At 42.6% G+C, this 19,068-nt stretch overlaps 1 protein-coding gene across 6 annotated transcripts in view; it reads left to right on the top strand.

The window, feature by feature from the left end:
- FAM135A (family with sequence similarity 135 member A) overlaps nt 1-19,068 on the top strand; it is an 863,965-nt gene that overhangs the window by 366,385 nt on the left and 478,512 nt on the right. For all 6 annotated transcript variants that reach the window (XM_069235714.1, XM_069235715.1, XM_069235716.1 and 3 more), the window contains exon 8: nt 17,978-18,104. In XM_069235714.1, the coding sequence (XP_069091815.1) occupies nt 17,978-18,104 (127 nt within the window). The remainder of the gene's footprint in view (nt 1-17,977; nt 18,105-19,068) is intronic.

Raw genomic sequence — 19,068 nt, 5'->3', positions numbered from 1 at the left:
ATACACTTGTTGTCAGCCAGAGGAAGCAAATGCGGAAACAACAAGGTGATGGTGGAATGCTTGAATTGATCTCAGCCACTGGCAGCCGCCCAGGGCTGCATCCCAATTTATTGTTTTTTGCCCACCATGCCACCTCAGGTTGGACCCAGTCATATGCAAATCAGGCTTTACCCTGCTTCTTACCAGAGCAGTCTAGCCAGAACTCCCATGTAAGGTCTTCCCTGAACCGGAACACAAGTAACGTGGGATCTGCTTAGGACCAAGATGTATCCAGCTGATAAGCCTATTTTGGGGCAAATCTGGTCCTGGGTTGTTTGTGTTCTGGTTCAGGGGGGACCTGGCTTGGTAGTTCGGGCTGGCCTGGATTGGTCTTATTGTAGCAGGGTCAAGACTGATTTGCATATAGCTGTGTCCAAACTGAGATGGCATGGTGTGGAAAATAACAATTGACTGGGATACGGCCCAGACGATTGCCAGTGGCTGAGATTAATTAAAGCATTCCATCCATCATTGTTTTGTATGCTTATTGTGTTGCTCTTCATGGGATGGGTATGCCTAGTGGTGGGTCCCATGCACACTATGTCACTGGAACCAAGGTGTAACCAGCTGATGAACCTCATAACAAGGACAAAAACTGGTCCTGGGTTGCTTGTGTTCCAGTTCAGCGAGAACCTTGTTATGCAGTTCGGGCTGGACTGTTCCTACTGGAGCAGGGTCAAAATTGATTTGCATATACCTGGGTCCAAACTGAAGTGGCATTGTGTGCAGAATAATGATGGATTCGGATGCGGCCCTGAGCATTTGCCAGTGGCATCGATTAACTCAAGCATTTGTTTTACATTTGTTGTGTAACCATGGGAAGTAGGCAAAAGTATATTTAGTCTTTAAATACATATAAAAAGACTGAATCTAATGCATTTATTTATGGGGACCTGTCCATATGGTGCACGGACAAGTCATAGCTCTTGAAGTAAGCTTGCTGACACCATCAAAAAATCATCAGAAAATGAACACAAAAGGGGTTTCAATTATCTCATAATCCACAAGAATTACACTGGCCAGCTACTGAAGCTAGGAAAGAGGGAGCGTTTGAGAGGTGGCAGTCTCAGAGACATTCAATATATGAGTTCCATGAACAAGACATTGGTGAATTGGATGCCTTTGAAGAAGAGAAGAGCTCGTATAGTATTTTTGGAAGTTGTTACATTCTAACACTACCTCAGATGCTTATTGATAGCCCTTTGCCGAGCTCCCGAGTCAGAGCAGACTTTGGAGCTGCTTACGACTGCTGCATCACATGGTAAAGGCCAAATGAAACTCTGAAGACCCAGCGAAATGCCCCCATGTCATGCGCTAAGAACACCTGTATGGTGACACAGATCAGTATCGTTCACCGGATGCTTGGCTGCACAATTAATTGAATTTTGCCTGGTACCCCAGCCATGAGGAGTTTTCTTAGTAGAGCGTTCTGACTAGCCAGGGTGAAGTTGATGAATATCCTGTGCATCTGGGATGAAGGTAACTGATGCCTCTTAACACTGACACAGCCCCTTAGGAATGGGAATCACTGCCACAGGCATCTTATGATTCATGGTATGATGTCATCAACAAGGCTGCAATTTGCTAAAGATTGTGTGTTACCCTGCAACCTTTCTCCTCGTCTCCAAATTCAGGTGTTCTTCTTTTCCTTCGACTCTCTCTCTGCAAATTGTCTCATCCTAAAGAGTAGAAGGGGGACATTAATCTAGACCCATATTGGTACTGTGACCCACTTGGTGTGTTCATTGTGCCTGCTTCTCTTTCACAACAGCCACAAAAATAGGACAACTCGGCCAGAACATGGAGTGTGGGTTGGCCTCATTTAATGCTTTCTGTCCATCTCCTAATGTCATATCCGATTTAGCCGCCTCTAGTTCTGCATCACTTCTTCTTGTCATACCCTTATACACAGCTGACTTCCTAAACAGAATATGCTGCGTTTGATGTTGATGGTGTGATGACTAATCTAAGCAAAACTAGCCAAGACAACAGAGCAAACGTGAGTCTTATAAAGTCTAAAGCACATCAATCTTACAGTATGCAAGATCTGTTAGAGTCAAAATCCTCAGTGACACCCTTGTTACTAGTAGAAAAAGGTGAAGACACTAGAACCCTCATGTAACATAAATCAAGTACTCTGAAGATCCATTATCAATAGTGGACATTTTGATGCGCCTAAAAGAAACAAAATAGATTTCTATAAAATTACCTAATTTAATCTATTGCCGAAAATTATTATCCGCATCTCATCAGTGAAAAAATATGTTTTTGACCTTCAAGTACAGGCCCATGACAATAAAATCTGGTTGAGGCATGCAGACCTGGAGAAGTGACAAAATATTATTTTTTGATAGGACAGAAAACAGTGGAGAATATCTCTCGAAGAAACAGCCTTTTGCATCCAGAGCATTTTAATACTTCCCTGAAATTAGTTTGAAACTTATGTAAAGGCCCTATTCCTGGCCATTCTTCGAAATCCATATTTTCTTGAGGTAGAACTAGACAGGAATAATTTAGTATTGTCCTACTACCAACAGAAGAAGAACTGCTGTCAAGATGTGGGGACAAGAGAGCACTTTCTTGGAAATGGAGAAAATCCTAAAAGTTACCAAGAATCACTCTTATCTGGGTTCTAATGCGGAAATATTTTGATCTTCAGGATATCTTGAAAGCTACCCTGGACGGAAAATAGGACGGAGTGGTACAAAATACCTCTTGGGCTCTTGGGGAGAAAGTGACAATGCAATCTTTATTCCAACTACAAAACAAGAAGCAGCCAAGATTCATAATCTGGACAAACATGAGATTGTAGTAGGCCATTGCAAAGCACAAAGAGACAACCATTCTATTATTTAGCTATATTAATAGCTTAATGCTTCTAATACAAGTGTATTACTAGACATTACCTTTAGAGCCTAGAAAAGAAGTTTGAATGATTCTAGAATATTTTTGTAAGTGTTTGTAAACTCTTATGGCAGCCAAACTGAGAAACAATTGTATTGATGCACATGAGCTAGCATTCACAGCTTAAGCCACAGAGGATGAGCAACATAATCTGCAAAAGAATGACAGGCTACCAGACTTGGATGGAAGAGGTTGGGAAAGGAAAAATGAAAAAAAGGTTACCCAGAAGACCATAATCACACCACAAATTAAAGGACAGTAAAATTACTTCTATATTAAGAAATAGAGCAGCAAGAAAACCTACAGCTGATATACTCATGCTAATGCATAGAAGATCCAGTTCGCAAATTTGTGACATGGTTATGCACAAGCATCATAAATTCATATACAACTAGTGGGGTTTAATCCAAAATTGTTGTGAGTCTAACTCAAGCTGATGGTGACAAGCTTTAAATCAATCACTCTCAACATACATGTTCGTAATGTTCCTCCTAAATGTAAAACAATTGCCTAAAGGACATAACCACACAAATTGAGAGCTAGCTGACAGCCATGGACTTGTCTAGGCCTTGTACAAGGGACTTACCAGTTCAGTTTAATTCACTTCCACAAAACTGATTGGCATAGTCAATGCCTTGTCAGGGGTAGTAAGCGCTATATAAATGCAATTGCAGTTACATTAATAAAAGAAACAGTTCAACTTTATGTTGATGGTAGATTTGTGACCGTTAACACTAATATTAATTCATCTGTTTGCCACTACAACAGTACTACACCTATTGATATGTTCTTGGTTAATTGAGAGGCTTTTCACAGAGTGCTCTCAACACAAATTGTGTACAAAGGTTTTCCAGTTCAGGCCCTTGACATTATACAGCTGGAGTCCTTTCCAATAACTTTGGGCCTCAATGTAGCTGGTACTTGACAACCGAACTATTAAATGTCCCTCTGCTTAAAAACAATGTTCTTAAGATGATAGAAAAACACTTTAGGAAAAGCAAGTGCCCTGAAGTCCTCGGAGAAAGTATGGTAGGCAGCTGTGATGGGACTGATATGCTGCCCTATCTTTGACTCTCTAGAAGGACATCACTGCCAAAGATTTAACATTACAACAAAATCCCAACTCATTTGAATGTAGACACAAACAAACATGCTCCAAACACACTTTTTAAACATTTGATACCCTGGGGCCAAATAGCCATAGTGAACCCAAAACACTTCTACATTACCTTCTCCACATAAATAGTTCTAGGACAACGCCACAAGCCTGGTCTACTTCAGGCTCACACTTCAAGTCACAACTTAAGAAATATACCCCTGTGAAAAAAGCAAAAGAATCCTCCCTGTCAAAGGCTCCTTTCTGTTCTTATTCACGATAGGACATATGTGACACAGCAAAGCAAGTTTCCAGGAAGGGTTACTGGTAGGTGGCGCTCATTGTTACGGAGATGGTAGGACTGATAAGGTTGACACTACAAGGGAATCTTGATAGAGAGCAATTCCTCTGAACATGTATTTGGCATATTTCAGTGGAGGCTGGCAGCCAGGGGTGATCCCTGGTTACTCCTTTGGCCTGTGCTGTGTATCACTCAGAATTTGAGGCATTCCTGCTGTGGCAGCCCCTTCCTTTGACAAAGGACAGTGCAGAGAAAAGAGCATGTCATAGGAACTGACACCATCCACATGACTTTCAAAGGCAATACACTAGCTCACAACTGTGCCTGGGTTTGGACTATAAAGGTGAGAGTGTGAGCCCCTTACTTTGTTGACAAACACTGTCTCATCAGGAGAGGGGTGCTCACCAAGACTTGCTGCTGGAACCAGGACTGAGGACTAAGGTCTGCCAGTCTCCTGTCTGGCTAAGGGGGGCCATCACCCAAGAGTCAAAAACACTTGCCCTGTGCCTAGAGCACTGCCCTTTTGCCTGACTGCCTGCCTGGCTTCCTGCCTGCCAAGACCAGTGTGCGCTGATAGGAGGAGGAAGAGGAAAAGGAAGAGTAGATAGCCTGAAGGGAGCAAGGCCCAGCAGTGATCCTGGTTAGTGGTTCCAGGTGAGCAGAGTAAGGGCCTTCCAGTCCAGTCAGGGCGATGTTGCAAGAGTCATCTGCTTTTTTATGGTGAGGCTATTGTGAAGTTGTGGACCATTTCCCAGTGTCACAAATCTCATTGGGGCTGTCGCCTATGTCCTTCAGTTAGGAGGGGGCCACCAGGACTGCCATGCTAAGGCTGTCATGAAGTTGCAGTCTGTCTCCTGCTGCTGCAGAGGATTTTCGAGCTGTTGCCCATGGAAATGACACTGTGTACCTTCGCCTGTGTATGCCAGAAGAGGTTCATTGCCCAGCGAATCTGACCTGATCAGGACTGTCACTTTTATCACCCTTCTCTGTGACCCACTTATGCCAGGAGGGGACCACTTGGATCACTGGGGTTGTAGCTGTGTCATCGGAGTCCCAGTGGCCAGCAGAGGTACTTGGGAACAAGTCTAGAAGCTGCCTGCAGGTGTGCTTCTGCTTCACAGACTTACAGACAAACCTCGAAGGAGGAGTCGCTGCACCTAGAAGCCGCCACCATCTACAGCTTTCTCAGTGCGTCCATTTCAGGAAGGACGCAGTACGACCTGCTCGCTGTGGGGTGGGAGGGGTGGGATGAGAAGAGCCCCAGCTCCTGCAGTCTTCTAAAGGCCACAGTAATGGTAAAGCAAATGCATGGCCACAGGCCCACGTGAGTCTTGTTTGAGCTTGGCAGTTAACCACCCGGAGATCTCAAAATGTTCAAGGCCCAAGCCATACATGAATGCTCATTGTTAGAGCGGGCATCACTAAAATACTCCAAGCACTTGTAAATGACGATGGTCTGGAGGCGCGACTTAATTTATTCATCACACTTCCAGGATATCTTCATTTGCAGTGTCTGAAGTGCATAATAAAAGCGTGGAAACTGTCATCTTGAGTGCTGTCGCAGCAGGGGTCATTCAGGGCCAGACTCGAGAACCAAATGTAACCTAGGCCCAACAGCTAAACCCAGCGCCACTCCCTTTCTCTATTTCCATCCGTCCATTCTCTCTCTACCCTCTCCTCTCCATCATCTTTCTCTTCACCTCCTTTTCTTCTCCTCTCTTTTTCTCTGTCTCTTGAAACCCCCCTGTGCTGCATCTAACCCTGGGGAATTCTTGAAAGTGGAGAAGGACGTCAGCAGCACTGGTTCTTCAAAATCGGCTTCCTATGGCTCCAGCCCACAGAGAAAATGCATGATGGAGTAAAAGGATAGTCTGACCTTGGGCTCACTGAGGGCCTGATCACGACGTTTGCGGAGGGCATTACTCTATCCCAAACGTGACGGATATCCCATCCGCCGTTTTACAAGTTCCATAGGATATAATGGAACTGGTATTATGACGGGAGGGATATCTGTCCCGTTTGGTACAGAGTAACCCCCTTCGCCAAACTCGTAATGAAGCCCAGAATGTTGTGTTAGGTTCAAAGACATGGCCAAAAACAACAACAAAATCTGTAACTACTTTGTTATTTTTTCACTTTCATGTTACTGCTTATTAAATAACACACACTCTTTAAATGAAAAAATGAATGCAAGTTAAACTAATCGAACCTCAGTTTAACTAGAAAGTCACTTAATTGAATCCTGGTTTATACAATGAGGAAAGGTGACATGTATTTATGGAGCTACGCGGTTCCAGCGTGTAACGAAAGCACTGAGTGCATGTAAGTCGTCATTTTTAAACTGTGTAACACAGTATAAAATAGCCTGTCGACACAATGATTTCTGGCCGGATTTATAATTTGGCGGACGGTGTAATCTATTTGGGTTTGGCAGAGGAATTAACATCCTCCAAGCTGAGACTACTCTGCCTGCCAAATTTAAAAATGAATGCCAAGCTGGTGGTCATTTCCAAAGCATTGACAGGAACCACCATCATGGTGGTTCTTGTTGATGCTTTTTGAAGTTTGGTGCACTGCTCCGTAAACATAGTGGAGCCGTCCATTAAAATGTCATTAGTAAATCAGGTGCAGTGATACTGAGGCTCAGTGGTAGAGGGGCCCACTACATCACAGCTCTAACAGTTCTCCTTTACAAAAGGTGCACCTTTGTTGTATTGAGGTGGGGTAAATGGGGGGTTACAGAGGTGAATGGGAGCAACATGTGGGCGCTGTTTTTTTTTTTTTTTCTCCTGAAAAGGGACATAGAAACTGTGTCACGATTAGAGTGATGGCCAAGCACTGGGCAAAGTGTGAAAGAGGCACTGGAGACAGCCTACTTACTTATGGTCACAGCTACCATTAGTACACAAAATTTGGTTACATTGGGACCCATAGGTGTGAGGGCCTCATATCACCCTGGTGATTGAGACTAGTATTTGTGGCCATTTCTCTTTTTGTTTGATGCTTTTTGTTCTTTTATAATTCTCAAATTTTATATGGTCTGTGAACCATAGAAAAAGTACAGCTGAAATTATCTCTAATGCCCCTCCCCCTGTGCTCAGCCCTCTGCCTTCTGCTCCCTCGATCCTTGCCATAAAGAGGTTGGGGGGTGGGACTTGGAGCAAAAAGCTTGAAGATCTCAGGCCTATGCGCTTTCAATGCCGATCCGAGACAGATTAAATACAGTCATGCATGAACACCTTTAATTGAACCTGCAAGGAATGCAAGAATGCCAATAAATGAGAAAATAGCAGTCCTCGACTTCCTTAAAAATACTGTATGATAGCGCAATTTAATGCTGCACAGGACTAGATGAGTTCATCCACAGGAAAACAATGGGCATTACTTTCAATGCATATCTTTGACATCCGTAAATACACCAAGAAGGTTTCCTAAAATAAAACAGCAGGTTCTGAGATTTTTTATTGCTGCAAATCATGCTAGCAATCTTAACTTTTACTGGGCCCGTCTTTCAAGCTAACAACTTTCATCTCACCATTCAACCAAGTATTAAATGACACATGCTTTAAACATGTGCTTCACCACAGAAGTGGAAAATGAGAGGTTGGAGGCCACGGTCACTAATACATTATGATGGAAATCCCCCGACATAATGAATGCAGAATGACAAATTTCCTATCATGAAGGAAAGTTTCAACTTAATTAAGGACACGAAGTCAAGAATTATACATTTTACTTTTTTTAGGTGCCCAAACATTATCCATAACCTCAACAGTCTGTAGCGAATTTACCTCTAGTTCTATAAGATGTGAGTCTTCATCTGAGAAAGAGAGGGAAGTTTCTATCTGGACACCTATGATTGTCTGCAGGGCCTGTATGCCACTGTAACTTGCCTCCGTTGGGGTAAGAACTGCCCCAGTTTTCTGCCCACATTTGGTTGAGAAAAATGGATACTCATTACCTGACACTGTTCCTGGTGTGTTGTAAGCTCAGCAGAAGCTTCCTCTGCTACTGCAACCTCTGCTTCACCTCTGGTCGGGAAGAAACCTCCAAACCTTCTTTGATCTTGCCATTGGAATGGTCTTGAACTCTAAAATATTTGGGAGGCTTGGGTGTAAGGGCGACAGGTCAAGCACCCCCTGCTTCTACTGCCCCGCCCACCCTTAAAACTTTCAGACCGAAACACTGTTATCGTTCACTTCTGTGTTTTATCTAAGGATGGGAAAGTCCTCAAATGTTTACTTAGTTCCTTAATGAAAGGATCGTCGAACAGGTCACCATCTGCTACTGGTACTGCTTCATGGTAGCTAACTCCACTAATGTAGGGTCTATTTTTATCAATAAAGATCGACATCTCTTAGAGGCAAGGGAGTAGTTTAGGGCATAAATTGATCTTTGCACCCAACCCTGCAAATTATGAGGGGAATCGAGTTTGCCATTTTCTCTTGCCTCTTCGGCATATGAAGGATTTTTGGCAAACGGCATACAATATCCAGCAGTTTATCCTGGCATGCTCTCTAGGGTTGATCCCCTTCTAGGGGTCCTTAATAAATTTGGTGACAAACGTGGCCATTTTCCCCTCCAGGACCAAGAATTATATTGGGCATTCTGCTTTGAAGAAGCCTCTCACCTCTTTATCTAGGGGTATCCTGATCCTATAGCTCACATATTGGGCTAATTTCTCTACTGGTATCAATTCTACTGAGCTTGGCTGATATGTATCCTCCAGATTTCACAAGCCATGGAATTCTTTGGGCTCTGAGGTTCCTCTGCTTGGTGTCCTCAGTCCCGGGATCTTTGGGACCTCCTCCTGTCTGCCAAGGTATGCTCGAACTAGGTTCATCACCTGCATCCTCATCCTGGTCAGGGTCGCCTGACTCCTCCCTGTCATTGAGGTCTTCCCAACTGTGAGAACTCTTCATCTTCACTAGGGATATTCCCAGGATAGTTGTCTTTTTAGAAGTTCCTCCAAGGAACTAGTGTGTCTTTTTAGGTATGGCTGCCTCAGTCTCTCAAAGGTACTAGTGCTTTGGCCTTACTCCTAATAGTGACCTTCCAAGCTCCCTGAGATTCTAGGGGCCTAAGGGGCTCCCCGTCCTCCCATTTCCTTCCCCCACCATTGGGGGCTCCAAGCTGCGCTTTGCAGTCAGGTTCAAGATTGGCTTTCCCAGAGCTCCAGAGCGTTGGTAGCATGCTACTGCAGTGTCACTTCAGTGGTATCCATGCATTCTTTGTCCAAGGGGAGTAGAAATTGCCCCTCCTGTGTCACCTCTAATGTTCTCACTGCGTACTCCTGCCCATGATGCTCAGAAGTAGGTACATTTTACTGGTGTAGTTATATGTAATCTAAATCTCATGTAGTAAAGAGTAGAACGCTGGCCCTACTTGCGCTGCGCCCTTCGATAAAACGGGCTGTTCTTAAACCCTGCCTAGCTGCACAGTCTTAATTCGCTCCAATTCTTGAGTAATTGTTGTACCAATTGTGTTTTTTCCTTTTGTAGTCTGTTTGAAAGGAGCTCACAGTACTTCTCAATTGGCATATACACACATGGAGTTGCAGATGTGGTGTTTGTGATCGCTGCCAAGCAATTGAGATGTGCTGCGCTGGCACCTTTCGTTTGCTCTGCTTATCCGCTGTCAGCTATTTATTCCCTTTAAGGGCACCATAAGTGCGTTTGGTGCCACGCCGGACCTCCCTAACATGATTGGTTTAGATGCATGCATGCATGCCACCTGTCAGGGGAAAGAAATGAAAGACTGCCTTTAATCCTTGGTGCAGCATGCACCTACCTCCTTGTTGAAACGTGGCATGGTTCTCTTAAGACTTATTTATTTTACACAATTGGGACATTTTTGCTAAAACATGTTATACATTTCACAATTAAACTAACAACTTCAGTGACCTTCCTACAGAGAAAACACTTATCTGGCTGGCAGGCATTGAAAAAAGGGAACTTCTTCTCATGAATTCTCTAAGTGTAATACAGGAGCTCTGATTGGTGGCCATTGGATTTTCGTGTTGCAAGGACTCATGGGGCACGTGGACCTATTGTTGATAATACTGTTGATGTTATTGATTTTACTTGGGTTGCTAAACGGCAAAGTGAAGAAAGTAAAATTCAAAATCTGAGCCTCTGATCTTTAAATAGAATTTCTGTTTAGTGGAGAATGAGCGTTTCCATTAGATACTATTGAGAACGTTGCTAAATAATTGATCTATTACGCTCAAAGGGTCATGAAGCTTCACAGATTAAAAAAATGAACAATACACTAGATAACACGAGCCCTCTAACACAAGGTGCTATACATGGCACCAAACATGGTGAAATTTGAATGAGGCCTTGACCAGAAAATACACGAATTGGCAAAGTAAAAGAACGAAGGCATCCAACATATCAACATGTAACCAACACAAAAATAATACATGTAGAATAATTTGCAAATAAACATGGCCCCAGCAATGCTTACTACAGTCTGTACCAGTTTAAGCCATACATGCTGCTGAAGTAGTAATTCCAAGGCTTGATTAGATAGTTCAGTGGACTAATGCATCATCTTAAGAAATCTGTTTTTGACATCATGAACACAGTTCACATTCGAGAGGGTTCAGTTAGCCTTCCAACCTTCTAAGGTTGATAAAATGAATATCTTTGAGTTGAGTAATAATAAACATCTGTTATTTCAGCATCAAGAGATGCATGGGTCAAGGTGTGCTTTCCAAATACACGTTATGTGAATGTGGACATGATACACAGTGAACCTGTAGTAAAGCCCAGGTCTTTTGGAAAGAAGTTCGGTCTCTGATAAAATGAAGCGTGAAAGCATTTCATTTTTATTTAAGTGGATGCGCGGATTGGGAAGGTGGTTGGTGAGAAGCAACACATTTTTGTATTGTGGGGTTATATTAGCGCTTTGCATGGGCACATTTATTTTACCTCGAGGCCTGCGGCCTGTGATCTTTTGTCTAGTTAATTTCATGTATTCCTTTTTATTATTTTAGCAAAAGCTACATTTTAGTGGTGATGTTTTATTATTTTTTTATCAGTTGCCCTTACATGCAGAATGTATTAGTTCTTTTGCATGACATTTCATGTTGTGCTCACCCCAAGGCAGTTCATGATTATTTACCAGATATTGCCTGTCCAAAGAGTACAATATCTACCTTACACAGAAAGGACGTGTTACCACGTCAGGGCAGTTCTTAGAACAGCACCATGTTTTATTATAAAACAACAAGCTGCCACAAACTACGTTAGAAGTGATTTTCCAGTCAGCCAGCCAATTTATGCTGCACCTTGTTGTCCCAGTTCAGCTGAGCCCAGCGTCTTCTCTCCAATCCATTTGGGAGGACTGCCAGCAGACCAACTGACCTCCTCTCTACCTATCACACAGGTATGAGGATTGGGTTTCCTTGCCAGAGACTAGAAGGGCAGATTAGGGCTAACACTACTATTGTTCTCAGGTAGATTATTAGTAGTGCAGGTAGGGATTTTAGACTCACTATTGTACAGTATGGTGGGACTTTTCATCTGGTTCACTTTTCTGTTTACCACAATAGTAGTGTTATTTTTCATTGGCCTAATAATCGTAATTCATGCCTTTTTACATAGAGCGCAGTTGCTTCAATAAAATATATTGAGCCAAATCCTGCTCCCATCTGCCTTTTGCATGCATGAGATTTATGTAATTGAGAAAAATGGTTAAGATCTGTTTCACTGCCGCACAGAGTGTCGTACATCAGGCTGCCACACAGGTTTTGGGGCGAGCACTTGTGAAAAAGCTAACTGGAACATTGAGAGAGAAGCATACGGGTGAGAGAGAGAGCAACACATGATTTGGAGGAGCAAGCTCATGATTGAGAGAGAGAGCAACATGGAAGGGGAGAAAAGCACACGGAGGAGACAGCTGAAAAAACCATGCACTCTCATGCAGTGCTTATAAAAAAATAATAAAAAAAAAGTAGTTCCCTAGAAGTGAGCAGAGGAAGCATAGAAACCACTCTGATGACGAAATGGCAAAGAGGCTAAGCACCACTGAAGGGGCAAATGCAAGAAGGATGGTCAGAAAGAAGGAAAACCATCAAAGTGAAAGCAAGCAAATCGGAGTGACAGTAATGCCCATCGGTGGTAAGCCAGGGTGGGCTGCAAGCCCCTATATGTTCTTGGGAGTCTGAATTTGAACTTGTGGTTGCAGGTGGGGTCATCTGGCAGAACATAAATGCAAATTGCCTGATTTTCCCTACCTACATTTCTGGTGGGTAAGATCTGGGAAACGTTGGAAACTTTTACAGTGTCCATGTAAACACAAATTATGTAAGAATATGTCTGCTTTCATAGATTAGGTCACTAAAACCCCTGTGATCTACACCAATAGAGTGGGGATATTCCAGTTGAATATAATACTTCCTAACTGTCATAACAAAAAGTTTCAGTTTTATTAAGGACTCGGAGGCGAGTATTATGATTTCTTTCAGCCATTGAAAAGCCAAATAAAAACTAAGTTTCCCAGAAATTCTTTGGAACCTTGAACAGTAGCATAATCCAGTTGGAACAGAGAGCACACAATAACATCCGGCATCTCTTTCCAAGCTCCCTCTTTCTTTGCTGCTTGTGCAGCCACAGATAAGTGTCTCCTGCTCCCTGTGCTTTCTCGGTGAATGTATTGCTGTTTAGCATTGTTTTCCTTCCCTCCGGGGTTGTGTGACCTGTCCTTACATCTCTGTGGAAGCAGGAATGCTTTAGTGCTCCTCATCCGGCCGAGTCTGTCAGTTTCCCTCGTAGCTGGACTTCGGGTGCAGTCCTCCAACTGCCTGGTGCTGCTGCCTGGCCTTCGACCGACACGTCTCTCTGGCTCCTACGATGTGCACCTTCAATTCTCTGACTGAGGTTGAGGATGAGCGCCACGTGGATAAAAGGAGCTTTGTCCAGCAGTCTGGATACTTACCCTCCCTCCAAAAGGAATCTGTATTCCTTTGTTTTCTTGTGACGCCCTGTGGGCTCTGCAACTCTTGATTACGGACACCGTGCGGGGCCTGTAATTTTCTTTTCTGGCAATGCAGGCCTGAGAGGGGACATTGTCCTAGGCTTTAACTCCTTATCTGGTGGCTGTTGTGACCTTGGGCCCTTAAACATTGACAGATCAAGTCTTTCTTAAATTAACTGCAGGGCGACCACCCATCCGTAATTTTCACAGACTGCCCATAATTTAGCCATACCGTCCATTGTCCATGATGATTGACTTAACGGACTGCATTTGTTTGTAATTTTAGACTTTCACCTAAAGGACAAATGTAATGAGGACAATTCAGTGTCCCCAGCTGGACTGAAAGGCAGGGAGTCTCCTGTGCTCTGATCTGGAGGGTGGGGCAGACAGATACAAAATCGGCCTTCTTGCCAGGATGCCTTCTTCCTGAAAAGAATGCAGACGTGCAGCAACTGATGCATCTGCAAATGGAAAGGGGCTTGGAAACCCTTATTGGCTTTATTCCAATGAGTCACTTGCAGCTTTCTGATGGCAAAGTTATTTTCTTTTAGAGAGGTACTGTAAGGGTGTACCAAGCTGAGCTGTGGGGTGTGTGGTTTTAATAGAAAGTTAGATAAAAAACAGAATGCACTAGGTATTATCTGTATATTATTGTAACTGCACTTTTTTTTCTTTAACCTAAAGATATATGCACATTTTGTGGCAGCCTAAATTATGCTGAGTGCAATGCATGTTTAAAATAGTGACTTACACATTCACAGTGTTTTCAGGGACCTCATAGTGCTAACAAACATTGGCAAAACCAATAGGTCTCGTCTATGCACGAGATATTGGATTTGCCAATGTGTTTTAGCCATATTATACACCAGAGTGGCTGCTGTTCAACATATCTAAAAGTTAGTGACATAGAGGAGAGTGGCACAGACTGTTGCAGAGTGGAATGGCGAAGAGTGGAGTAGTGTGTTGTAGAGTGGAGTAGTGTGTTGTAGAGTGGAGAGGGAGAGTGTTGCAGAATATAATGGTAGCGGTGTAGGGTGAAGTGGCATTGAGTGTAGTGGCATAGAATTCAGCTGCGTGTAATGTAGTTTTGTAGAATGGTGAGGCATAGATTAGAGTGGTGCATAGTAGAGTGGAGTGGTGCAGAGTGGAGTGGTGGAGAGTAGAGCAGCATAAAGTGTGGTAGAGTTGCAAACAATAGAGTGGTAGAGTTTGCAGTGTTGTAGAGTGGTGCATAGTACAGTGGTGTTTAGTGCTGAGTAGACTTGAGTGGCATAGAGTGCAGTGGTGTAGAGTAGCATAGAGTGGTGCAGAGCATAATGCTGTAGGGTGCAATGACATAGCGTGGAGTGATGCAGAGTAGAATGGCATGGAGTGCAGTGGCATAGAGTGTATTGGCATAGAATGCAGTAGTACAGAGTAGAGTGGTGTAGAGTAGAGTGTCACAGTGCAGTGCTGTAGAGTGGAATAGAATGGCATAGAGGGAAGTTGCATAGGGTACAGTGGTCAGAGTAGAGTGCATTGGCATATAGTGCAGTTGGTTAGAGTGCATTGGTGTAGAGCGCAGTTGTTTAAAGTGCATTGGTGTACAGTGCAGTGGCATTGAGTGCAGAGTAGACTCGAGTGGCATTGAGTGTAGTGGGATAGAGTGGTTCAGAGTAGCGTAGAATGGTGCAGAGTAGAGTAGAGTATAGTCTTGTAGAGTACAGTGGCAGAGGGTGTAGTGATGCAGAGTGGTATAGAGTGCAGTGGGGAACAGTGCAGTGTTGTAGAGTGAAGTTGTGCAGAGTAGATTGGTCTGGCCTATGCTGGAGTAGCGTGCAGAACGCAGTGGTGTAGAGTGGCGTAGAATGCATTGGCATAGAATAGAGTGGTACAGAGTAGAGAGGCATAACATACAGTGGCATAAAGTGCAGTATCGTAGAGTGTAGTGGTTCTGAGTGGAGTAGAGTGCAGTGGCATGGAGTGGTGTAAAATGGAGTGGTGCAGAGTAGGTGCAGTGGTGCAGACGTGGAGTGGAGTATGCTTGGTGTGGTAGCACACTGCCATTACAGACAACATGTTTTTGAAAGAAATGACCATTACATTGGCACAGACTTACAGTTTTACTAATAAAACTATAGTGTACAGACGATGTGTGGAAATTGCATCACCTAGTATAATAATTTGTTTTAATCATATTAAGGTATTTGTTTCCAGCCCAGTTCAGAATTAACAAAAATGTGCTTCATTAGTGTTCCTAATTCTGATATATTTGGTAATCCTTGCACAGTTCGTTTAAATGCCATTTGATAAGAAAAAAAACTCTTTCCTACCCCTAGTGCCCAGCAAGAATGCCACATAAATCCTCTCACTTTAAAGTCAGACAAAGAAAAATAAACACCAAGCTCCCACTGAAGACCGAGCCTGACATTTGCCTCTGTTCTTTAAGTGTACAGCAAATGTGATGAGATGAGAACAAGACTTACAGGCCTGTTTACAGAAAGGGAGCATTCAGAAGGATATTGTAAATAAGGTTTGGGCAAGGGAAGGGACCAAACTCGAGCTGGACAGCTAAAAACAAATAAAGCCAGCAAATTGAAAGCAATGAAATGTGAGTTATAAACCACAAAGTCAGTGGCAAGCAGCTGGCGGAATGCATTCCTAGGAAGCCTATCTGAATGTACGTAAAGTGGCAGCTGTGGTATATCTGAGAAAAGCCCAGTATTTTAGCCCAATCTGTATCCTGCAGTTTTGTCCACATCAGTCTCCCAGGTAGGTTAGCGAGAAGCCCTGGAGTGGTCTCCATGTTGCAGGAAAGATGTGTACATCCACCTTATCCGTTTGCCGCTAGTACCTATGGTGTAGAACTTCTGGTACACCTCTTGTGGGGTTAGTGCTAGGTGGCGGACATGCAATAGGGTATTTAATGATTGAAAGCCCATTGGAGGTTGAGGTTAGCCAGATGTTTTTGTTCAACTGGTTGAAGGTAGCATAAGGTTACTTACCTGAATATTTCCCAAACTGTTTGCTATGTGTTTTAAAATGTTTAGAAACATAATCAAAATGTTACTGTTGCTTTTGCCCCAAGAAAAATTTGGGTAGATTTGGGCAGGGTTGATGGCCTTGCTATAGTGCTGAAGGGCATTAATTTATTACTGAACAAGGACATAATGTGGCACCTGAATGTAGCAAACCAGGAGGCAATCACAAAAATACCATAGTGAATAAATAATGCTATGTGGAAAATAGTAAATAAATCCACTGATAACGTAGTGGGGTAGGGCCTTTTTTGGATGTGTCGGTAAAACTGACACTTGTTCTTGACTTTTTGTCCTGAATTTTGACCCTTTGTCTTGAATTTGTGTCCTGAATTTTGACACTTCGTTCTGAATTTTGACCCCTCGTCCTGAATTTTTTTACACTCTTGTCCAGAATCTACCTCCATGCCAGATGGTCACCCTAATTTACTGGGACTCTAGTGTCATATTGCACAGTGTTGTGACAAGCTTTTGAGCAGTGCGTGATCCAGAAATCAGAGTACTTACGTGGAGGAGGAGAAGGCACTTTCCTTCCTCCGAAGGGATGCTGATTTTTATGAGGCGGTAGACGCCTCCAAATACAGAACTGCCAGATAAAATGTCCCTCCCTCCCCCACACGTGCACACACCCTGAGCAATGCTTTTAGAGGCAAATCTCAGAGAAATGCGCAAAAGCCCCCTGAGCTGTTATCACAGTCCTAGGGTTCCCGGGCACTCCGATCCCCAGTCATTTTACCCAGGCGCTAGACTCCACGCCCCATAAACGAAAGCAAGAGTTGGGAGTAGACTGACATAGAATTCATTAGGACATTAATACTCCTGCATGCATCAGGATGGTTTGTAGGGTCCTCCAACAGTATGAATGTCCGACTCATGAAAATGCAAACAGAGACTTAAATTGAACAGAACTTAGATATGTCATCCTATTGTTTCCACTTGGCACATCCACCGACCTTTTAATTGTTAGCTTGGCGCTTACTTGCCTTACCCTTTTACTTGGTCTCTCATCCACCATTACCTCAAACTATTAGTGTACCTTTGGAACTAAATTTTTCATACGTAAATTTCTAACAATCCCACATATTTATAACTTCACTGCTCTGTACTTTATTGTGCGGTCTCCTCAATTCGTAGATTTTGAAAACAGTAATGCGTTTACTAAACATACGGTCGGTGACCTTTTCTGTTGTGCTGTGGAAAATGTCATCACCCGCTTTGCTTGGATTCAGTGATTGATTCCTAAATGTTCATCTGTTCTTGTTTCTCTCCTATACTTGCATATATAGTTAAGGGAAATATTAAATAGTGAATAAGCAAAGAGCTGGAAGACATTGTCCTTCACTATCTAGCACCTGCTATCCAAGTATGTGGTTCTTATTAATTATCTGTCAGGAAGTAATGTAACTGGCATATACAGATACAATTCTAACCACCACTTTTCTTGTTTGCATTTTCTGATTATTTCATTCAGGCAAATTAAGTGTTAACACTCTTGTCAAACTCCACTCATATAACACATTTGTCAAATTACTTTAAAGCAAAATATATATAGAAAAAGATAATATGTTTCCTCACAGAGTTGTTAGCCCATTATATGATACTTGCCTTTCATAAAAAGTTTGATATTTTTTTCTGTAGCTTTCCGCGCCCAATGAAAAACACCTGGCTGAATAGAAATGCACCAGCCCAGAACAAGGACTCTGTGATACCTACTCTTGAAAGTGTGGTCTTTGGTAATGCCTACACAAAGCAATTATCAGTGGATGTAAGTCTGTAATCTATTTGCTCTTCTTTAATATAGTTTAGACTATTTTGATCATCGTTATTGTATTATGATGTTAAGGGTGTTCAAGTATGTATTGTTTGCAAAAAGTACTTTCTGTGCCACAAGTATATCCTTGAGCTTACGTAGGTTCCTTCTTATAAATGTTCAAAATCACTTAACTCATTTCTCAGTTTGCAAACCTATTTTGAAATCCGTCTTGGCATGCTCAAGATTCCACAAAATCAGTTCCAGTATACAGACTTTAATTCCCCTGTCCTCCTAGTATTAAGAAAACATATCCAAACCTATCAGTAAAATACCTTTCTCCACAGTGAAACTAGTTTTGTTGTTGAATACTCTCTATTCATCATCTCTTTATCATGAAATCTGTGATGGAGAATCGGCTGTAGAGAGACTGTTCCGACCCCCTTTAAATGAAAACAAAATTTTAGTCCCTTGAACTTGTTGTAGACCTTTCCTTTACAATTTTCAGTTTTACCCATAAGTCGTAACATTTTAAATAAGACTAATAGTCTATGGAATTGAAATGACATACCACTGGCTTGATTACTTTGACACGAATATTGCTTAATCTTTTATATCAGTTGCAGTTGTGAGTTACTATGTTAAAATGGTTGTGGAACTCTGAGATGGTTGTTAGTTGTTTTTTTATTTTTTTAGGGTTGAGATGCAATAGCATGCACTAGCACATGCGTATCGCTTGCAAGATGCTATTGTAGTTAGAAAAGGGCTTAGATCCTGCCCGTTGGGTATCATTTGTTGGATTTTGTGGAACTCATTTTTTTTTTTTTTTTTACAGCCTTGTAATTGATCATGGCTGCCATATATTTTGTTCCTGTCCATGGAGTTGGGACTAAGTACTGATTGATGCAACTTAATCAGTGCCTGTCCGCTGCTCCTGACGTGATTGAGGTACTATTTTGTTATTTCTGCTGACCAGTGC

The sequence above is a fragment of the Pleurodeles waltl genome, chromosome 5, assembly GCF_031143425.1.
Source record: "Pleurodeles waltl isolate 20211129_DDA chromosome 5, aPleWal1.hap1.20221129, whole genome shotgun sequence".
NCBI lineage: Eukaryota > Metazoa > Chordata > Amphibia > Caudata > Salamandridae > Pleurodeles > Pleurodeles waltl.
Note: the sequence above shows the minus strand (reverse complement) of the source record. Positions and strands in the feature narration are given on the sequence as shown.